Source organism: Epinephelus lanceolatus, chromosome 14, assembly GCF_041903045.1.
Source record: "Epinephelus lanceolatus isolate andai-2023 chromosome 14, ASM4190304v1, whole genome shotgun sequence".
NCBI classification, from domain to species: Eukaryota; Metazoa; Chordata; class Actinopteri; order Perciformes; family Serranidae; genus Epinephelus; species Epinephelus lanceolatus.
Window position 1 is genome coordinate 24,303,352 of NC_135747.1, and position 20,510 is coordinate 24,323,861.

The 20,510-nt window shown below is 41.3% G+C and overlaps 2 protein-coding genes across 2 annotated transcripts; one reads left to right on the top strand and one right to left on the bottom strand.

Annotated features, from left to right (window-relative positions):
- The first annotated feature begins 690 nt into the window (after positions 1-690).
- On the top strand, positions 691-6,982 carry hnrnpa3 (heterogeneous nuclear ribonucleoprotein A3). The gene is made up of 11 exons (XM_033618049.2): positions 691-814; positions 1,577-1,699; positions 1,807-1,953; positions 2,037-2,247; positions 3,362-3,451; positions 3,566-3,637; positions 5,077-5,124; positions 5,307-5,444; positions 5,929-6,045; positions 6,147-6,214; positions 6,316-6,982. The coding sequence occupies exons 1-10, from the start codon at positions 809-811 to the stop codon at positions 6,197-6,199; spliced, it is 1,005 nt and encodes a 334-aa protein (XP_033473940.1). The 5' UTR covers positions 691-808; the 3' UTR covers positions 6,200-6,214; positions 6,316-6,982.
- A 3,821-nt stretch (positions 6,983-10,803) lies between these two features.
- Positions 10,804-19,539, bottom strand: nfe2l2a (nfe2 like bZIP transcription factor 2a). Its single transcript, XM_033617942.2, has 5 exons — positions 19,363-19,539; positions 14,014-14,280; positions 13,651-13,743; positions 13,382-13,561; positions 10,804-12,463 (listed from the first exon to the last, which is right to left on the bottom strand). Exons 1-5 carry the CDS (start codon positions 19,399-19,401, stop codon positions 11,195-11,197), a joined length of 1,848 nt encoding a protein of 615 aa, XP_033473833.1. The 5' UTR covers positions 19,402-19,539; the 3' UTR covers positions 10,804-11,194.
- Positions 19,540-20,510: the final 971 nt, after the last annotated feature.

Genomic DNA, 20,510 nt, shown 5'->3' on the forward strand with positions numbered 1-20,510 from the left:
AAATATCTTTAATTCCTTCAAAATAAATGTCCTCTTCTACTTTTATGCATTTATTGTGGGGGTGGAGACAAATGCACATGTCCTAAATATTGAGGGGGACAGGTCCACTGTGCCCCCCTCCCCCCCCCCCCCCGAAATCTACACCCATGCTGCTCCTGTTCTTCAGCTGACTGATCACCAACACTGAAACTGAACTTAATAAAATTATTGGTTGCTTTGTTACATAAACATGATGTGACAGTTAAGAACAGAAACAGCCATCTAATTAAATCCACACCCAGCACTCTAAATAAATTTACTTACTTACACTCTCAATTGTTGAACACTGAGCCACACCAAATTGTGGGTTACTTCAGGTTTATAGGAACCCACAGGGTTTGTATTCCCAGCCCTTGTGTTTTTCTAATAGGTAACTGACAGCATTACAGTAGGTATCTTTTAAATTCAATGCCCCAGTGATTTTGGACTGGAGTCACCCAAAGATTAAGGGGCTGGATGAGCATTAATGACTCTGTAGAGACCCGTACCTGTTTAACCAGTAGATGGTGCAAATTATCTTTTTTTTTCATTGCGCAAACCAGACAGTAAAATGGGACACAGTATGCAAACACAACTTTGCATTTTAAGAGGAAACAATCTTAAATATATATGCAATGTTGTGTTATCACATGCATACATGAACCACAGTAGCTATCCTGTGCTCTAATTTTAATTGTGATGATTATAATCCATGACAGACAGACAACCAGACCGACCGGTGTCCTGATCACGTGATCCACTCAGATCTGCGGCCGTGGACATCTGTAAAATGGAGGTGAAGTACCCACAAATATTGCAAATTAAACACGGTTATTTGTAAAGGGCATTAAAGCTAAGGCTACTCTTTAACATAAACGTAATATTCGCGAGAGAATGCATGGTGTGCTATTAAAAATAGTTGCTCTTTTGTAGGTTTAACGTTGCTCTACATTCAGAGCTGTCAACGCTAGCTAACGCTGCAGCTAAACTAAGCTAAGCTAATGGCTGTCACGTTCACATTTAGGGGGTGTCACCGCCGGAGAGCTCTGTGTTGGGTTACTGTTTCAGTGTGTTGTTGTTCCGTTTATTTAACCCATATTGCTCGTCACGGCAGACAGATAAATGGAAGCTTTTAGTGACAAAGTGCAGCGTGACTGATAGTTAGCTAACGCTAGCTGCTAAATTAACGTTAGGCCGCTAGGGCTAACTTAGCTTGTTGTAGCGTGAATTCTGCATTGCGGGCCTCAGCCTGGCGATGGTTTGTCTACTTACCATTTAGCATATATTATTTGACCATTAAAATGTCTGTCCGTGCACTTGGTTTATCTGGCAGCCTAATTATATACGAAAATGTAGTTTAGCATTAGCTTAGCCTGTTGCTGTAACGTTACGACCCAGTGTCAAGACTGCCAGAACTGTATAGCTGCAGATTTTTGTACATTTATTAATCGTTATACTTAACAACCTCATGTAACCACACTGAATATTTCTTCAACTATTCTCCTGTAACATTTTATACAGCTTCAATGATATTTATTGCCTTGTTATGCTTTTATAGGACCGTGAAGCTAAAGAGCCCGAGCAGCTCAGAAAGCTGTTCATTGGAGGCCTGAGCTTTGAAACCACGGAGGAGAGTTTACGGGCCCATTTTGAACAATGGGGAACCCTCACGGACTGTGTGGTACATATCTTTATTGTAATCTGGCAAAATGGCCTCTTATTATAATAAACATTAACTGTCCAGGTAGACTGTTCTCACTACCATTGTGTTTTGTGTTTTTTTTCCAGGTGATGAGGGACCCCAACAACAAGCGCTCAAGAGGGTTTGGCTTTGTGACATACTCCACTGTAGGGGAGGTCGACGATGCCATGAAAGCAAGGCCTCATAAAGTCGATGGCCGAGTTGTCGAACCCAAGAGGGCGGTGTCCAGAGAGGTACATGAATCCCATAGCACAAGGCAGATGCTGCAGTGATGATAATGTTTGGTGTGTGCGCTCACTGATACGCTCTGTTTCAGGACTCCAATAAACCAGGCGCCCACCTGACAGTGAAGAAGATCTTTGTCGGTGGCATCAAGGAGGACACCGAGGAGTACCACATTCGGGAGTACTTTGAGAAATATGGCAGGATTGAATGCATCGACATCATGGAGGAACGCTCCACTGGGAAGAAGAGGGGATTCTGCTTTGTCTCCTTTGATGACCACGACACTGTAGACAAAATTGTCGGTATGTGGATGTGTAGACTGTCAAAATTAAAGCTGCATTTGGTAACTTAAAAAAAATACCCTTTTTTCATATCATGTGAGACTGTTGTTATATTCACACATCACTCAATGAGACAGATAATCTGTGATGAAAACACACTCCACTGCTTACTTTGTTGTACTGTAGCATTTATCATAGTCTTACGGCATATGAAAGAAAAACAACCAACCAGAGGCAAGGAGTCTCGAACACAGCTGTCCCTCATGTCAATTCTTGTGAATTGCAGTCACTGTAGGCAGTGCTGATCAAATATGAATAAAGATTTTGTTACTCTATTGCCTGTTTCTCACTTCAGATGATTTCAGAAATATATTTTAGTGTACTGTTTAGCTATGAAATGAGAACATTTGTGACCCAGCTGCCATGTTGGATACAATTTAATGGGACTACCAAGCACTGCCCATTAGCCGGACCAATTTTCTCATTTTACAGCTAAACGGTACACTAAAATATGTTTCTGAAAGCATTTGCGACAAGAAATAGCCAGTACAGTTAGAGAATTTTGATTCATATTTGATCAGCGCTGCCTAGACGACAGTTTGACCACAGTTCATGGAGCAATTGACATGATTGACAGCTGCGACAGAGACTTCCTGGCGCTGACCAAGGCTATTCAAGAGAAGGCTGAGACACGGGGTCAAACATGGGGGATTGCACATGCGCAGTGTAACTTGAGTTGCGATGCTGGAGGGTGACAGCAGGGGCGCTAGATAAAAAGCGCAGCATCCGCTCAGGCGATCAAGGAGTGCGCTTGGTGCGGTCTGCTTGGACTTGGTCAGCGGCTGCCTGAAGTTGTCGGAATTGCATCTCTGTCTCACCCACAACGCAGGCCACCAGTCACAGTCCAGTAATAAGCTGTGAAAATGACATGCATGCACATCCCCTGTATTCCAATTGAGACAGGAGGGTTGTGTTTTTTCACACACTGTCTCATGCACTACTTTCAGGAAATACTCTCTGCAAATATGACACAAAGTTTGTCCTAAAAGTTATCAAGTGTGGCTTTAACTACGCTGTCAGTAAACATTAAGCAGTGCTATGTACGAGTGATGTTTTCCTCATATTTTTCTTACAGCCCAGAAATTCCACACAATCAACTTCCACAACTGTGAGGTCAGGAAAGCTCTTTCCAAACAGGAAATGAGTGCTATGTCTACTAACAGGGGTAAGCAAACCATCAACTGTAGAGTAAAGTTATACTCACAGACAAATATTGTACATACTGTTTGCAGCTGACATTACAAATATTTTGTAAACAAATCCAAAATTTACATTTCAGGCAGGAGTGGAGGATCTGGAAACTTCATGGGAAGGGGTGGTAATTTTGGAGGTGGTGGCAACTTCAGTCGAGGTAAGTAGTATTTGCATGCCAGATGAAAGTGCCTCTGGCCTTAATCACACCAATGCAGGTACATTGTATTGTGATGGTCACATATCAGAAGGGGTTGTGGGATCACAAGTTTTACATCCATAATTACACACCAGAGAAAGTGAAATGGTTGAAACTGATGAATTAAATTTGAATTTATTTAAAGGATAGCCCTTTGGGACGAAGCATTTCATTTTTTGAGGTGGTCCTGTAGACATAAATACACAATTATAAACACATAAATACACAATTATAAACACACAAATAAAAACAGCATTAGATGACAAACTTATACCACAAATAGACACATGCTCATTCACTCACTCACACCCTCAGCTGTTGTACCAAAGGAATTGGATACAGTGACCTGAATAATGAATTAACTCAATTATCTGCATCAGTATAAACTTAAAGAGCATTTAAAGAAGTTTGACATTTGTTATTGTAAGTACACAAATTATAGCATGAGTAGGTTGCTTTAAGATTAAATTCAATTCAATTCAATTCAATTTTATTTATAAACAGTAAAGTTTTCTTATAGCAGCGGAAAGAGGAAGTAGTTCTCAGAGATAAGGGTAGATTTTCCAGGCAAATTGAGCTTTGTATTGGAATGACTCACATCTGACTTCTCTGATAACTCTGGGCACAAAACTGGGGTGCTGCATATGTCTCAGTGGATCTGAATAACTATATTGAACCAGAAATTGTTTCAAATTGTGAATTTGTTTGTTTTGTTTTTAAATGTCGGCAATCAAGTAAATGGTTTATGGCCATAGCCATCTGGTAAAATCAGGTACTGAGCTTCATGTAAGTTGAGCAAAAGCCAGCAATACTTTGCCAAATGACACTTATTGCGTCATCCAGCAGAGTTTCATAGGGAGATCCAGGTGCTGGGTCGATGGAGGGAAGTTTACCACAGTTCATTCACACATCCTACCCACATTGTTATGATATAAAGCTGGTTGAAAAGCAGAGAAGTCCGCTTTTAAGGAGACCTGTTGTAAGACAATAGGAGTTCATTTCCTCATGCAGCTGTCAGACATAGGGCAGATTTATATCTCAGTGACGGAACATGAGTGTTTCAAGAATATCAGAGGTGATAAACACGTGTCCTTCTAACATAGCTGCTAAGCAGAAATACACTCGCATGTTTGTGAATCGTGGAGTCATATGTCAGCATTCTCAGAGATGCTCTGTTGTCTCTTCCAGCCTTCTAGGCAAGACTCATTTTTAAATGTATCCACTCTGTTGTGCATATTTGAAAATGTCACAGTGTGGACAACAGGCCAAAGCAGAGAGAGGCACATCACTTGAGCCTACATTAGTGTGGACATGGTGTAATCCATGACAGGGCTGCAAGAATACAACAGATCTGTCTCAGTTTTAATGCATAACGTGTTTCACCCTTTTTTTTTTTTTAGGTGGCTTCGGTGGAGGACGAGGTGGTTACGGCGATGATTTTGACAATGGTGAGCTCTGGTAGAACGTTAAATTCCGTTATAGGTTTAATTTCCTTGCTAATTTGCACAACTGTCATGGCCTCAAAAGATACTTTACAGCAGTCTGTGCTATGTTAAAACCACGCATGAACTAATCATGTCACATTTAAGTAAGGTCATGTTGTAAGCTGCCTGTGTTTTCATTGTCGTAGGTCCAGGAGGAAACTATGGTGGAGGACCAGGTTATGGAGGGGGCCGAGGGGGCTACGGTGGTGGTGGTCCAGGGTATGGCAACCAGGGTGGTGGATTTGGTGGCAGCTGCGATGGAGGTTATGGAGGCAATGACGGAGGTAAAAAAAAATAAATAAATAAATAAATTGACTTAAGAGTTTTGTTTGTTGAACTGAAGTTAAACAGTAAATTGTTCAGGTTTAGCACAGTCAAGGAAAACCTGGAGAAGTCATGGAATTGTGTTGTGTGTAATAGTGTACAAATTTATTTTCTACACATTACATAGCTCAAATTTATGTTGCTGTGTCATATTTCATTTAATATCACGTTTCTCCATTTTCCTCCTGCATTGAGTCTCTCCCTTCATGTGTGTCAGATAGTTTAAATTATTTTTGAGTAGAGTTTGAGTCTAATATGTTTGAAAAATGCTTGGCAAGTAGGGCAAGAAAAAAAATGTTATTATGGGTCCTGGAAGTCATGGGAAAGATATGAAATTTTGTTTGTGAAAATGTGTGGGGACCCTGAGTGTTTGATGTAATCCATAGAAGACGTGCTGTACTGAACACCTCGTGCTTGCGGTAAAATTGACACGTACTTCTTCAGGTTACGGAGGCGGTGGAAATTACAACGACTTTGGAAATTATGGTGGGCAGCAGTCCAACTATGGGCCCATGAAGGGAGGCAACTATGGTGGCAGAAACTCAGGTGGACCCTATGGTGGTGAGTTTCACCCTCCATACTGATACATTCAGTGACATAACATCATAATCTCCCCTTAGGAGTATCTAACATATTCTGCTGTGACCGATCCTCAACTGCAGGTGGCTACAGCTCTGGCGGCGGCGGAGGTGGCTACAACCCGCGGCGATATTAATTATTTCATGTTTTGGTAAGTTGCATTCAGTTCCGCACCACCCTCGTAGCACAGTACAGAGTGAGCCCATGAAAGTGCAGAATAACTATTTGTTCTATCCTGTATCCATTCAACAGGCTTCAGTTCTTAGCAGGAGAGGCGAGGAGGTGAGCAAAGGAATTGTCAGGAAAGCTGCAGGTTACTTTGAGGCAGTCATCTGAAAGCATTAGAGGAACACACAAGTCAGACATTACCGCAGCTAAATCGGAGAAGTTTATGGAAGAAGGACTGTATACACAAGACATGAGTGCAGATGAAAACCTCCCCTATTTGTGATAGATGTTTCCCTACAAAGCTATTTTTCCTTTTATGCGTCTGAAGTGTGTGTATTGTGCCTATGGTATCAGGGTTAAAGAGTAAATTGTTTTTTTTTTATCTGAAGCCAGTTCTTAATATCTTTATTTTTTCTTTTTTTATATGGGTTAGTTTTCTGCTGGCCGATTAATCTTATGTCTTTTAACTTGTCATAGTTATATCAGGCCCACAGATGAGCTAGAGTTACTCCATTTTTTTCTTTCTGAAGTTATTATGATTGCTCAATTGCAAGTGTCAAGTGTATTTTGATTTTGTATGTGAAGCACAGTATGTAAATCCTTCGTAGTACCAGTGTCAACAAATATAAGCAATTAATTAGAAATAAGGGAATCCCCTCACTCTTCTTGTTCCCAAAAAAAAACAAATTCTAGATTGTTGGACTATTTTGATTAGAAGAAAAAGACCGAATAAAATTGTGTAGTAAAGTGACAAGAGGTTCAGTGCGTCATTGGTTCAGAAAAAGAGAAAACTGAGTTATTGATGTATCTGTTGCCTGCACATTGTGACTGTGAAGTTTAGCAAATCAGCCTGTCCAGAACTTTCTCCTCTTGAGAGTATTATTGGAGACTTTTGTGGGGGAAATAGTGTATTTGTTGTATGTACTTGTTCAAAGGTGAATGACAAGGGAGTTTTGGGTAGTCCTAGGGCAAGGGCCCATACACCACCTATGCCAGTGTTGAGCGAGTAGGATTATAACAGCCACAAGCACCTGCAGTTGGGCCCTCAGCATCGCTAGTGTGGAAGATTGCAGATGACTGTCAGACAGGACGTCTTCAGCCCCAGCCAGCACAGTGGACCAGTCAGCATTTTGAGAGAGAAGGGAGAAGGCAGCATCGAGCACAACGCCCATGGAGGAAGCTTGCAGTGTCGTTCCTGGTAGTGAGCATCTATCTCTTTCAAGGCTAGCTAAACCCTCCAGCAGCTGGTGCTAGCGAAGAAAGACTAGTTCCTGGACACATTGGAGATCCTGTTGAGTCAGAGATACTGCAGTTTTTACCCGCAAAAATGCTAGATTTCAGACATTAACAAGAAAAGGGAGTGAGTATTTCACAAAAAAAAAGCTGACTTAAGAAGATGGAGCAGGTAAGAGTAACCACTTTGCTTGATTTGCAGATGTGGAAAGAGGCATTCTCTTCTTGCTGAAAATCTGTAAAGACCTGATAACATGGAAGGTTCTGGATGGGTAAGACTTTTTCAAAATATTATCCAAGGCTGCTCTTATTGTGATCTAACAGTGCACATGGTGATTATACGGGGTGCAAGGGTTCTTTTAAGGTAAACGGATCAGGAAGATATCCAGTATTGCTCAACTTTGACCAGAAGTCAGCCTGTGACCTTCACCACACTGCAGGGATTACAGTGAGGTTAAAATATCTTTACATGTTTTATTGCTTTGCTATCAGTCAGACAGGTCTGATAAAGTTGAAAGTGGTGCAACACTTTTGGGTCATGCCCAGAAAAGATAAACTATTTACACATGGTGGCCACTTTATTAGACACACCTGTACAATCTATTAAAGTTGAATACAAGAACTCTGCCATGAATTCTTCTTTATCAAGTGAAGTTTTTGTTGTCGGAGATGTGTAAATTCAGGTCATAGTTAAAGGTTGTGTACTAGTTATGTGGAAGAAATACTTTTTTTTTTTTTTTTTTTTTACTTAAGAACAACTTAAATACAACAGTGTAGGAAAAAATTGTAAGTTGTGCATTCAAAATCTTTCTCAACTCTTTAAGTAAATAAGCAATAGCATTAAAATATACTCAAAGCACCAAAATTAAAACTACTTCTAGTGCAGTATAACATATCACTGGATTATTATCATTGATGCATTAATACGTTAGCATCACTAATAGTATACACTGTTAGGTAGCTTAATCCATAGTAATACATCATGATTTATTAGCAGTGTACATTTTGGACTGATAATCTATGATGTAGTGGAGTCAAAAGTACGATATCTGGCTCCAAAATGTGGTGGAATAAAAGTATAAAGTAGCATAAAATGGAAATATTTAAGTGAAGTACAAGTACCTCTAATTTGTACTCAAATACAGTACTTGATTGAGCATTGTTGTGGAATCCAGGGTGGGGGAGCCCTTCTGTGTGGAGTTTGCATGTTCTCCCCATGTCAGTGTGGGTTTTCTCCCTGGTTTCCTCCCACAGTCCAAAGACATGCAGGTTAATTGGTGACTCTAAATTGTCCGTAGGTGTGAAAGTGAATGGTTGTCTGGCTCTATGTGTCAGCCCTGCGATAGTCTGGCGACCTGTCCAGGGTGTACCCCACCTCTCACCCAATGTCAGCTGGGATAGGCTCCAGCCCCCCCGCAACCCCTAAAAGGATGAGCGGTTACAGAAAATAAATAAATGAATGAGACCAATACCCCCACTAACTATAACCTCATGTTAAAACATAGAATTAATTGAATAAACACCTTTATGGTTGTGTAAAAAAAAAAACTGAATATTATAGGCATAATAAAAGTAGATTTTATGGCTGAGCAGTTGTATTGGATTACATTAGACTGTACATGTTTACCTAATAAAGTGGCCACTAAGTATATATGAATGCCAAGCTTGCACGTAGTTCATGCATTGTTAAAATGTATAGATGCCTTACCAATCTGTGTATTTATGGAAAACAATGTTAACATAATAGAATAGTTTACTTTAAATATAAGTCATTTGATTACTGCTGCAAAGGCTGCTGGTCATAGTGGTATAATGCAATCATAAAATCAGATGTGATTGGTAAAAGGGGTCCGTTCTGAGGGGGGCAAATCCTCTGCTTAAATCACAAGGGCATCTCCCCAAAAACACTAGATGATTAATTAAACAGTTATTTTACTTTACAGGCAACAAACCGCATCAACAGAAAGGAACTGAGGTCACAAGTTTACAGTAACCAACAGTGATATGACAGAGTATACAGAGTAATCACAAGTACAGGCAGGAAGTGTAAGCACAGATGAGTTTGCTTCAGATGCTGAAAGCTTTTTCATCATTTGCTGGCACCTTTTTAACCCAGAGTTCAAAGTAAGTTAAAATTTTCGGGGAAATTTTATTTGGTTTCTCTGAAAATAGGAACTTGCCATCTTCTGCTGTGCTGTTCTTATAGTTCCCTTTTACTGTACTTGAAGATGTGGCAATTATACAGTAAGTAATTTAACATGGTACGCTTAAAAGTGCATTCCAAGTCCAAATTTTTACAGAATAAATGTACATATTTGGGTAATTTAACACTTTAGCAAACATTTATATATTTAATGTCCATGTCAAACATGTCATACTGTTGAAATATGACCCACAGGATTACCTGCTAAAAATTTCATTGTATTTAAAAGGATTCATACATGCGCTGTTATGGTTTCACACAGGACAGGTCTGCTCACCCTGAAAATAAGAAACAATGCTTGCTGATATGTTTTTCAGTCAGCTGAAGGATAGTATTTCTGCAGAGGAATGTAGAATGACCAACTCCATTACAGACGTGCCCGGCAAAGGCACTCCAGTTTCAATGAACTATGTTGGCTAATTCAGTGAGTTATGTTAAGTGTTACTTGTGCTCTTAAATAAAAATATTTTCCATGACTTGAGTGTTTTATTTGTAATAGAAACATACAGAGCTATAAATGTTTTTAATTTGTGAAATACAGCTGCTCTTAAAGGTTTCATGATTCACAGACGCCCTTGAGTCTCTCACCAGTTTAGTCCGCCACACGCCCTCTGACGTTTGTCATGAGAGCGGAAAATAGGCTTGGTGATCAAAGGTAGTGTTTGTGTGTGAAAGTGCATGTAGAGCACATACTGATTGCGTAGGGCTTTACCTTTGAATATGCGTGCCGGGGTTGGACCATTGTGAAGTCGCCATGCGTGGTTCATACTGAGCACACTCTACCGTGGCTCCACAATTGTTCTCTTTGTTGTGTAACATAATGAATGCAGTGGGTGTGATTCCTTTTGCGGAGAGAGTTTTGCAGTATTAAAAGATTTAGGTTACTGTACAAACAAACTTGCTCTAATAAAAAGCAAGCAGATTATAAAAGTGGTTCAGGCCAAGAACTCTTTTGTTCCAGCACAATATTCCTTTTCTTTGCTCCTATATAAGCCCTTTGGTAGAGCCTTCAAGTCAAGACTTGAACATGTGGTAAGTTATGTAACCATTCCTTTGACTATATGTCCATCTGGCATCAATCTGTCGTGGGCCATAGTACACCACACAATGTTCTCTCAGTAAACAGGGAGGCGGTCCAGCTATAGGAATACTTTATTGAAAAGCACAGAAGTCAATATTTTATAAAAGAACCTGGGCAGCAAATCATAAAGGGACAGTTATAAAATATGAGTAACAATGATTGAAACAATCATTAGCATACAGAAATATGATATATACAATATATATATGTACACATACAGTAACAGTATATCAATCTCAAAAGCAAGTGTTTATATTTACAAACAATATTGGTTAAAGAATCTGTTTAAAGTATCCGAGTACAAAAGAAGTAAAATATCAAAAATATTACAACATTCAAGAGAAGTGAGCAAAAACTATACAATAGTTCTGCTGAGCTACTTATACTTTAAAGCTGAAGGACTACAAAGTTATTGCATAGTATTACTATGATAATGCAGTACCATATTACAAAGGAGAAACGAGGTTGTCTTCGCTCTTAATGAAAGTCTTTTTGATGCGAGGGACGAGGAAGACGCTGCCGTCAGTCGACTGCTGGAGGGAGTATTCAGAGGGGGAGTAGGTGTTCCCCTTCTCGTCTCTCAGCATGCTGAAGACCTCCAGGTACAAGCTGTTGAGTTGCTGCTTCATTTCCTTCAGGTTTGTGATGTTCTGGCTCTTCTCGTTCAGCAGACGCTCCTTCTCCTCCTTCAGAGAGTCCAGGTTGCTCTCCAGACCCACTATGTTCTCCATCTTGCGTTTGCGGCAGTTCTGGGCAGCTACCTTGTTCTTGCCGCGGCGGCGTATGTCTCGGACCAGGGCCAGCTGGGCCTCGTTGAGTTGGTGCTTCGACATCATCTCGTTGAAGTCGTCAACAGGCAGATTGATGATCATGTCAACAGTGAAAGGGATTTTGAGGGCCTTAGCCCTCTGCTCGTCTCTGGAGAGACGCACTTCCGAGCGTTTCTTCTGCTTGTCTTTGGTGAAGGGGGCGTTGTTGTGGCCGTTCTCCTCTGCTGGGTCCGTCTTGTGTTGCTTGGGCTTCTTTTCCTGCGTCTGTTGGGGCTGCCCTATCGGTACAGACACAGAGATTCCTAACTGAAGGTCATCAGGTTGGAAATTAAGTGTGAACATCTCTGAGTAGTCAGATTCTGCACTTCCAGGGTTGTGGTCCATCTCCTCCATGTCTGAATCACTGTAACCACCAAAGGACCCATCTCCATACACGGACTTCCCAGGTGAACTAGCATTTGGACTGGTGTTTGAAGAGATTCCTGAATCTGAATCTGGCATTTCTGCCTTCATACTCTGTTTGCCTCTGTCAAAGGCATCTCCAGGTGAGAGGCTGTAAAGGTCCACTGTACTAAAGGGAGGCTTGTTTGGGATGTCAGACATGGCGTTACTTTCGTTTCCTTCAAGGCTATGTTGACCGCTGCTCTCCTCCAGAATGGTGCTGGGGTAAAACATGTCGCAGAAACTCTCTGCTGCAAAGTTAACATTTAACTGAGGAGCTTTTGCCTTCATCTGGCTGAGATTGTCCGGTGTGGCCATACTGGGAACAGAGCCATCGAATGTATTCATAAACTCTGTGGGACAAACATTTAAACTGTTTATTTCCCCATCACTGAGATTGGTCATGGGGTAAAAAGTGTAGTTTGGATTCTGCACTTCAGGGCTGTTTGGAAGAGGATAAGCTGTGGTCTCCAGTGTGTCCTCCATTTGCATGCTCAGGCATTGCTAGAAGAGAAAGATAAAGAAGTATTAAAAGAAATACACTCAACATACTACAGAAAAAAATCCGTGCTTGAACATAAACCTACAGAGCATGATCTGAGGCACATTGTAATGACTGACATAACAAGATACATACTTAATCGATCATCCTCCATAAAAATTTGGGTTTCAATCCTTGAACTCTAAGCCATGCAGTTGACTGGTTGAGCTGGTAGAGCTGGGTTTAGCCCAACATAGCCTACTGTAATTCCCAAGATCAACTAGACATCCAATTGTAAAAGATCAGAAATCACAAATACCAATCTCCCAGCTCGCTGTTGCTGGGAGGTTAAGCGACTACATTATCTCCACAAAGCAGCTTACATGAACCGAAACAGAATTCCACACAGCCCCTTTTTCTACAATGTAGAGTCTTATCAGCAACTTGCCAGAGCAACTAATGCAACACTATGCAAGCTGTACGGCTAGGATTGCAGTCTAGTCCACAGTGAGAGGTCAAGGCAGCAAATGGCACGCTGCTCCACCCATCAGCTAATGCAAATATGAGCAGCCTCGCAACAAAACTGATAAGGCAGCTACTGAAATACTACCATGGACAAATCTTTTCATTAGAAACTAAAGGTTTTCAGACAGCCACACCCCCTTTGAACAAGATGTCTTGTTGTTCTGCTGGATAAAGCTGGTGGCTGCTGCATCACATCTTGAACACCCACCTCCCTAATTCTCTCTAAAGTCTCAACAATGAAACCTAATCACAGTGGAATGAGCCGGGTGCACCTGTCTCACATATATGAGACCCCATTCTCGCAGAGCAACAAAAAAGTGTTTGTCCTCTAATGCCGGGCCCCGGCTCATTGATGCATTCTTTGGGTATTTGTTCCACAACGCCAAACACCATGCCATTGAGGCGGTGTATTATACCTGCAGCTCAGGGAGGGACAAAAGCTCCATCCAGGCCTGCTCCAAATCTGGGGACATCCTCTGTGGTGGTGGTGGTGGTGGTAGTGGACCTGGAGATAGGGTGGCTGGTGGCAGAGCCGGTTGCTCGGGCGACATCATGGGTGCTGAAACAGCAGTTGTGTCCAGGCAAACTGAGGTGCTCTGTCAGACACAAGAAAATGACAGTTTTTATACAACTGAAAGCTGCAAGCTGTGATGTCACATTTGTGGTAATAATTCAATGTTCTTACCTCAGCTTCCTCTACGGGAAACGTCTCTGCCAGTAGCTGCAAACATTCATCAAATGACATGGCATCACAGTTGTCTTCTGTGAAGCTGACATTCTGGAAAAGAGGTTAAAATACAAGGTTTTAACGACCGAGCATCCTTTGTGGCGCACCATCTTTTAAAAGCAGCATGGTTTATATTTATAGCTCCTATGTCTCTGAAGAGTAGTTTCTAGAGCAGAATACACCGATGCAAAACTGCAGACCCACCTGTGTTTCTGTAATTACACAGGATGATGTGGTTACCTAGCTACATAGCCACAGCCTATCAAATCAGGTGGGAGTGGTCCACCTATGACATGAGTAATGACAGCCATGTGCATGTACCTGTGAAACCTCTAGAGGTGTGACAGCCGACTGCAGTGGGGCACTGGGTGGCGGGCGGGGTATGTACTCTCCTGTTTCCTCGTCGAGCTGTAGCTGTGCCAGCAGGGCCTTCTCCTGCTCCCGCACCAAATGCTGCCTCTTCTCTTCTTCCAGCTCCCGCTGCCTCCGCAGTTCATGTTCTTTCTGACGGTGGTTGTAGTCAAACACTTCACGCCTGGCGCCGAGATCAATGTCCTGCTTCCACAGTATGTCAATCAGCTCCATGGCCTGGAAAGAGAACGGCAGATCAGTTTGGAGAGTTGTGAGCCATGTTGTCCTGCAGTGAGAATGTGAGCAGCATTGGAACAAGGAAGAGCGTGGCTGCTGCACCCGCCACACCCTGTCCCTCAGTATCTGTTCACTGACAACAACACTGGCACTAAAGTCAAGGGGGAGAAGCCACATGAATAATAGATGCACTTCTCTCTTTCCCCTGTTGCCACCACACACCAGCAGAAGACACGTATCCTCACTTGATACCCTTTCTAAGGGAAGCGATCATCACCCATCTAATTACACCGAGGTGTGAATTCAGTTGTCTGATTCAAACTCTGAAAAAGGGCTCATTCTAACAAGTAACTTCATGTTACAGTTTAGTTCTGTAAATAAAGTTAAATCCCAAACATTTGTCATAGTATACTGACTTTATAAAATCAGGAAGTTAAAAGTGTATTGTTGTTGTTTTTAAGGGACAGTTCACCCAGAAATCAAAAATAATTATTTATCTTACCTGTAGTGCTATTTATCAATCTATATTGTTTTGGTCTAAGATGCCGAGTGTTTGAGATATCGGCTGTAGACATGTTTGCCTTCTCTCTAATATCATGGAACTAGATGGCACTCAGCTTGTGGAGCTCAAAGCTTAAAAATGTTGCTTTTGTAAAATTCAACAGCAATGTCTCTTTCCAAAAATCATGACCTGGTTACTAAAGATAAACCTCAGACCTTTCTGTGAGCAGTTTCATGTAGGAACTATTTTCTTTCTACAAAACTACACCCACTAACCGTATCATTGCGCAAAAGGAAGTGTGCATACTCAAGGACGAGAGGCTTGTGCTCGTCACAGTGCAAGATGTAAACATCAATGGTGTCCTCCTCTGCTTAGCTGTAACTAGGGTTGCCACCTTGGATTTGTGAAAAAAAGGGACAGTCGACCAAATGTTTGAGGCGGAGGGCTCGGCCATTATTACCAATTCAGACTGACCAATGAACATGAAATTCGGACATAGGAGACCAGATTTGCCATCATTCCATGTCCTTCTATGTGCCTGTATTTTATATTAATTTTTATATCAATGAAAAAAACAAATCCGTGTTACTAAATTCTTACATGTTTACATGTATCTCACCATAGTAAGTTGGAAGTTGACATATTCTGCCATATATGAAGAGGGGAGACTCTCTGGAATCTGGCAATATAATAAGAACCATGATGCTGGGACATTCTGTCACTTCACAGCTGTCCAAAACATGTGGTTTGTGCCAGGCGGACATGATTGCCAGTATTTTTTCATTATTGCAAGAAATTCCATTGACTCATTCACAAGTCAAAAATGTGTTTCATCTGAAAGAAACATGCAATATTTACATCTAAGATAATAGAAAAATAGTCAACCAAGTGCAATGATGTCCTCCAAGATAATATTTGCCACTTTGATTGCAGCAACAAAAAAAAATTGGGCATTGGGGGGGGAGGGGGGGGCATGTGTCTCCCTCAATGTATATGGTGACTACGGCCCTGTCAGGCATGCATAATTAGGCTACAGTTGTCTGGGTGGGCAAAGGTGAAGTGGCTGGTCTTGTCATACAAAGTTTGATGGAGTGTCAACTGGACAATATGGAGATATTTGCATCTTGAAAGCCGGACTACAAATGTGGATAGACAGGGAGAAACACACGCAAGCCTAAGACGTGGTAAGATACGATATTCTTCACTATATGAAGTGACTGATAACAAGATCTGTATAATGGGTTGTAAAGAAATTCGTCAGGATTTTATTTGGTAGACAATTAATCTGGATTTATAGCATGATGGGATGACAGCACAATGATGTGTGTGGTATCACTGGAAAGCTCTGCTCCTGCGCTTTCATGTGATATGTGCCCGTAGGGTTAAATATAAATGGAAAAAATACAAATTAAAACATGATTGGATGTGCAAATATACTAAGTGAACTGTTAGGACTTCCCAGAGCTCTTCTTACTTTGCTGTCTCTGACACAGATGTTCTTGAGCCTGTTGCACTGATTCTGGACGGACTCCTTGGCCTGCTGCTGCTGCATTTTCCCCAAAAAACAGGACAAGTTGTGTCCCGGGAGAGATTTTTTTTTTTCCCGGGACAGCTGATGAAAAAAGAGAACAATTCTGGGAAAAACGGGACGGGTGGCAACTCTAGCTGTAATGTTAGCTAGCTCAGTGGTGCTAAGTAAGCTAGCAATAAACAGCATGAAGAAAGGTCCACAATGTAGCCACAAAGTGCAATTTTTTAGCATAGACTTAGCTAAGTTTTAAGTTGTTTATTACTTTCTTTTATTGGTCCAGCACCTGCGTTCAAGGGTTTTTGGATGTCCATGACTACTATGCTTTTTTTGCTAGGTGAGCTAGCAATAGATGCATGCTCCCTTCTGTGCCGTGATATGGTTGGCGATTGTAGTTTGGTAGAAAAAAAATAGTTCCTACATGAAACGGTTGGCAACAAGGTCTGTGAATTATCTTGAGTAACCAGGTCATGATTTCTGCAAAGAGACATTGCTGTTGAGTTTTTCAAATGTATTTTTGAGGCACTTTGAGCACCACAAGCTGAGTGCCATCTAGTTCTGTTATATTTTAGAGAAAGCAGACATCTCTACGACCGATATCTCCAACACTCGGCAGCACACACCAAAATGATCTAGACTGATAAATAGCACTACAGGTTAAGAAAAAAAATATGTATTTTTTATTTTGGGGTGAACTGTCCCTTTAACTATGGTACCACAGCACTTGGAGGGTGTTCCTTTTTCAAACGACACAGTAGTAATATTCCTGAAATGGTGGGATAATATAACCAAAAAAAGTAACTATAAGGCTGTGGCTCTGTTGCTGGGTGGATTTACAAACCTTTTCTTCCTATTATGTAACGTAATTAACTAAGTATAGATAACTACTGGTAACTGACCACCACCCAGTGCCCCACCTTTAGTTTTTACACATTAATTAAAGTCCTGCTGACAATACAGGGTATAAGACACAGCGTACCAACTGACTAACTAATTTTAATACTGTTTCCTGTAGATTTTCACTCAGAGGCTGACTGGTATTTTCCCTTTTAAACAAGAATGTCTAAAGATAAACTGTGCCGCTCTCCTCCTTGGGCCTTTTACACAGAAATTATTTACAGAAGGAAACCATTTCACAAGGCCCACGGATGTTGCATAAACCCCAGACACTGGTTCACAAGAACATGTCCGGGCATGTGACTTGTTTGTTCCTCAGTTTTGTGTATAAACAGAACTTATGGGCTTATAAATGGTCATATGGCCGAGACAGACGCAGCCAGGAGGAAGCTAATCAACGGGAAATAGAGCACAAAGCAGAATAAAACACAACAAAAGAGGATGTGAAACTGAAGAGAAGAGACTGTAGATTCAAAGAAAATGGGGTAAGAGGTAAAGCTTCATAAACTCATAATAATAGCCAGCAGGCATCTATATATATTCTAAAACACTGTTGACACCGTTTTTCTGACTACAGCTGTGGCACGGCAAAATAAGAACCCACTAACCCTCTTTGACTCAATATTGCATCAGAGGCATGACCGCCAAAGGATTACACGTCACTAAAGCTGCCTAAAACCATACTCGCAGAGTGAGAGATGGGCATACAACCAGGAATTATGGCCTCTGCAGGAATGAGGAAGTAGCCTAAAATGTCCAAGTGGGGACGTCTGGTGATCCGTGTTTTCCAAACTAATAAACCACACTCTTGTCTGTTTGTCACACCTCATAAGCTCACCTGACAAGTCATACAAGTCTCTTTAAAAACAAACCCACGTCTCTTAAACCAGCCCTTTCACTGTCACTGAATAATAGTGCTTTTATATGCCACTGAACCAAACTCCCTAATAAATCATATGTCAAATAGATTGCGTAAATGTGAATCCGGTCAGAACAGGTTATCGGTATGGTATCAGTAATGGCTGTCATAAGACCTGGGCTGGCAGCAGAACAAGGAAACTGGCTCCTAAAATGATTTCCCAGACACCACTGCCACACAATACACAGCCATACAAGCCCAACAACATGCCTTCAGTTTAAAATAGTGGCAAAACATGCAGAGCAAACACACGCCTCCCAATTACCAGAAAACACATGCTGGAGACATATTTTGAAAACAAGCCAAACTAATGGTCCTGCAGGCTATCAAACTAGGCCATAGAGGAGTGATACAAAGTGTGTGTGTGCTTCTTGTAGCCTATGGGTTGTTCATTTACTTCTCTTCAGCTACACTACAAGGGCCTCAGAGGGGACCGGACTCCCAGTGGTTTATTGCATTTTCTTTCATCACAACTGGCTGGACATTCACCCTTGACCGAGGATGATGAAACATAGCAGGCACATGTTCCAAAACAGCCCTTTAGGCCTTCATCAGTCAACCGTGGACTTCCACTGACCCTCGCTTATGACAGGTTTAGCCAAACAGGAAAGATGAAGGGCCATAATCCCAAGTTAAACATCTAATTCAGTGTATATGAACAAAGGTAAGCCTAGACTGAGCTTAGACTGAGTGTGTGGGTCTATTTAGTCAAAACACACTGACAGACAAACAGCAAACACAGAAGCAAAACTAGGAATCAGCCACAATGGTTACAAGCTTGTCTGTATCAGATGTGGGATATCACATGCTTGGAGGAGGAAGGGGGAGGAGGAAGACAGTTACCAGAAATTAGCTCATGAGACTGAGTTTACCAAATATGTCAGAATAAGAAAATATGTAATTTTATTTAAAGTCACACAACGAAAACTATGAGTCTATTTATAACATTATTTCCTGTCGAGGAAAAACGTCACAAGTGAATGACTTGCAGAAGTGAAAGCTGGTCACAGGGCACCTTATTATATCTCTATAAATAAAGACAACCAGGCTCACAGTATATTTCATATGATCTTCCCCCAGCTGCTGTTAATCTATAATATCACCTTATAACTGCGCCATTACCCGATTGTCACTTATTATTAAATTTGCTATATTACAAAAAGTTTCCCTGAACTATCATCACGCCCCTGTCTCCCTCAATGTCTGGCGATGACTTTATAGAAACCCACTATTTACCTGTTGACCGGAATGCATCACCTCCATTTCCATCATCATGGAGATCTGTGCGGCGGTAAAGAGACGCCTTATGATAGGTAAGTGTGGCTGTTATTCCTTCAAATGGCAGATTAAAATGGCGAGCGGTCCGAAGCCGATAGAGTCCGTCGCAGTAGCTGAGCCGAGGGAAACATTTACTGCTTCCTTTAAATCTAATGAACATTACGGAAATGATGGCCCTGCCCACCGAGCTGCGGCGCCGGGATCGTCCCCCTCACACCGGCCTATGAGGCGGGAGAGCAGTGTGTGCATGCGTGTGGAGCCGGATGGGCCTATATCCACTCAATATACTGATTATAAAATTTTAAAAAATCACACAACACATTAATATGCATTGCAAAGTAGTAATAACCATTAAATATAACAATAGAATTAAATTAAATCAATAAAACAAACTGGTTTTCACTTTGTCTAAAGAACATTAAAGTCATTAAAATTCAACCTAATTCTTACAAGAGCATTATTCTACATTTCTGACTCCTTGATAACCAGCTCATGTGTAATTATAAAGCTTAAAAACCATATTGCAGTTTTTCTTTCAACTCCGTCATCACAAGAGTTTTGATTGGTGCATAGCGCCCCCTGCTGGTGACCGTGCCCGGTGTGGAGCTGGAGGCCCTGGGGCCCTAAAGTCCCCGTGGAAACACTGAAGACATCCACTGACAGCTGGGATGTTGTGTCAAAGCTGGGAGGAGACACATGTAGGCTCTGGTCAGTGGTGGAAGAAGCATTTAGATTATTTACATAAGAGGAGATGTCATCTACCACTCAATTTGCCTGTAAGTTAAAGTCCTGCATTAAGTCATGCAGGATGACACCTGTCAGTGCTTTATATTATATTTGTGTAGCATTATTATTCATGCATTGGCATGTAAGCAGTACTTTAATGTTACAGTTGTAGAGACTGAGCTTATTTTAACTACTATCCCAAACACTTTCTGACCATAACAATGCATTGTTGATCATGTGCTGTAGATATCTTAATTAGAAAAGTAACTACTAGCTACAGCTATCAATAACATCGTGTGCAATACATAGCACAATAATCCCATTTGAAATGTAGTGGAGTAGAAGTATGAAGTAGCATAAAATGGAAGTACTGAAGTAAA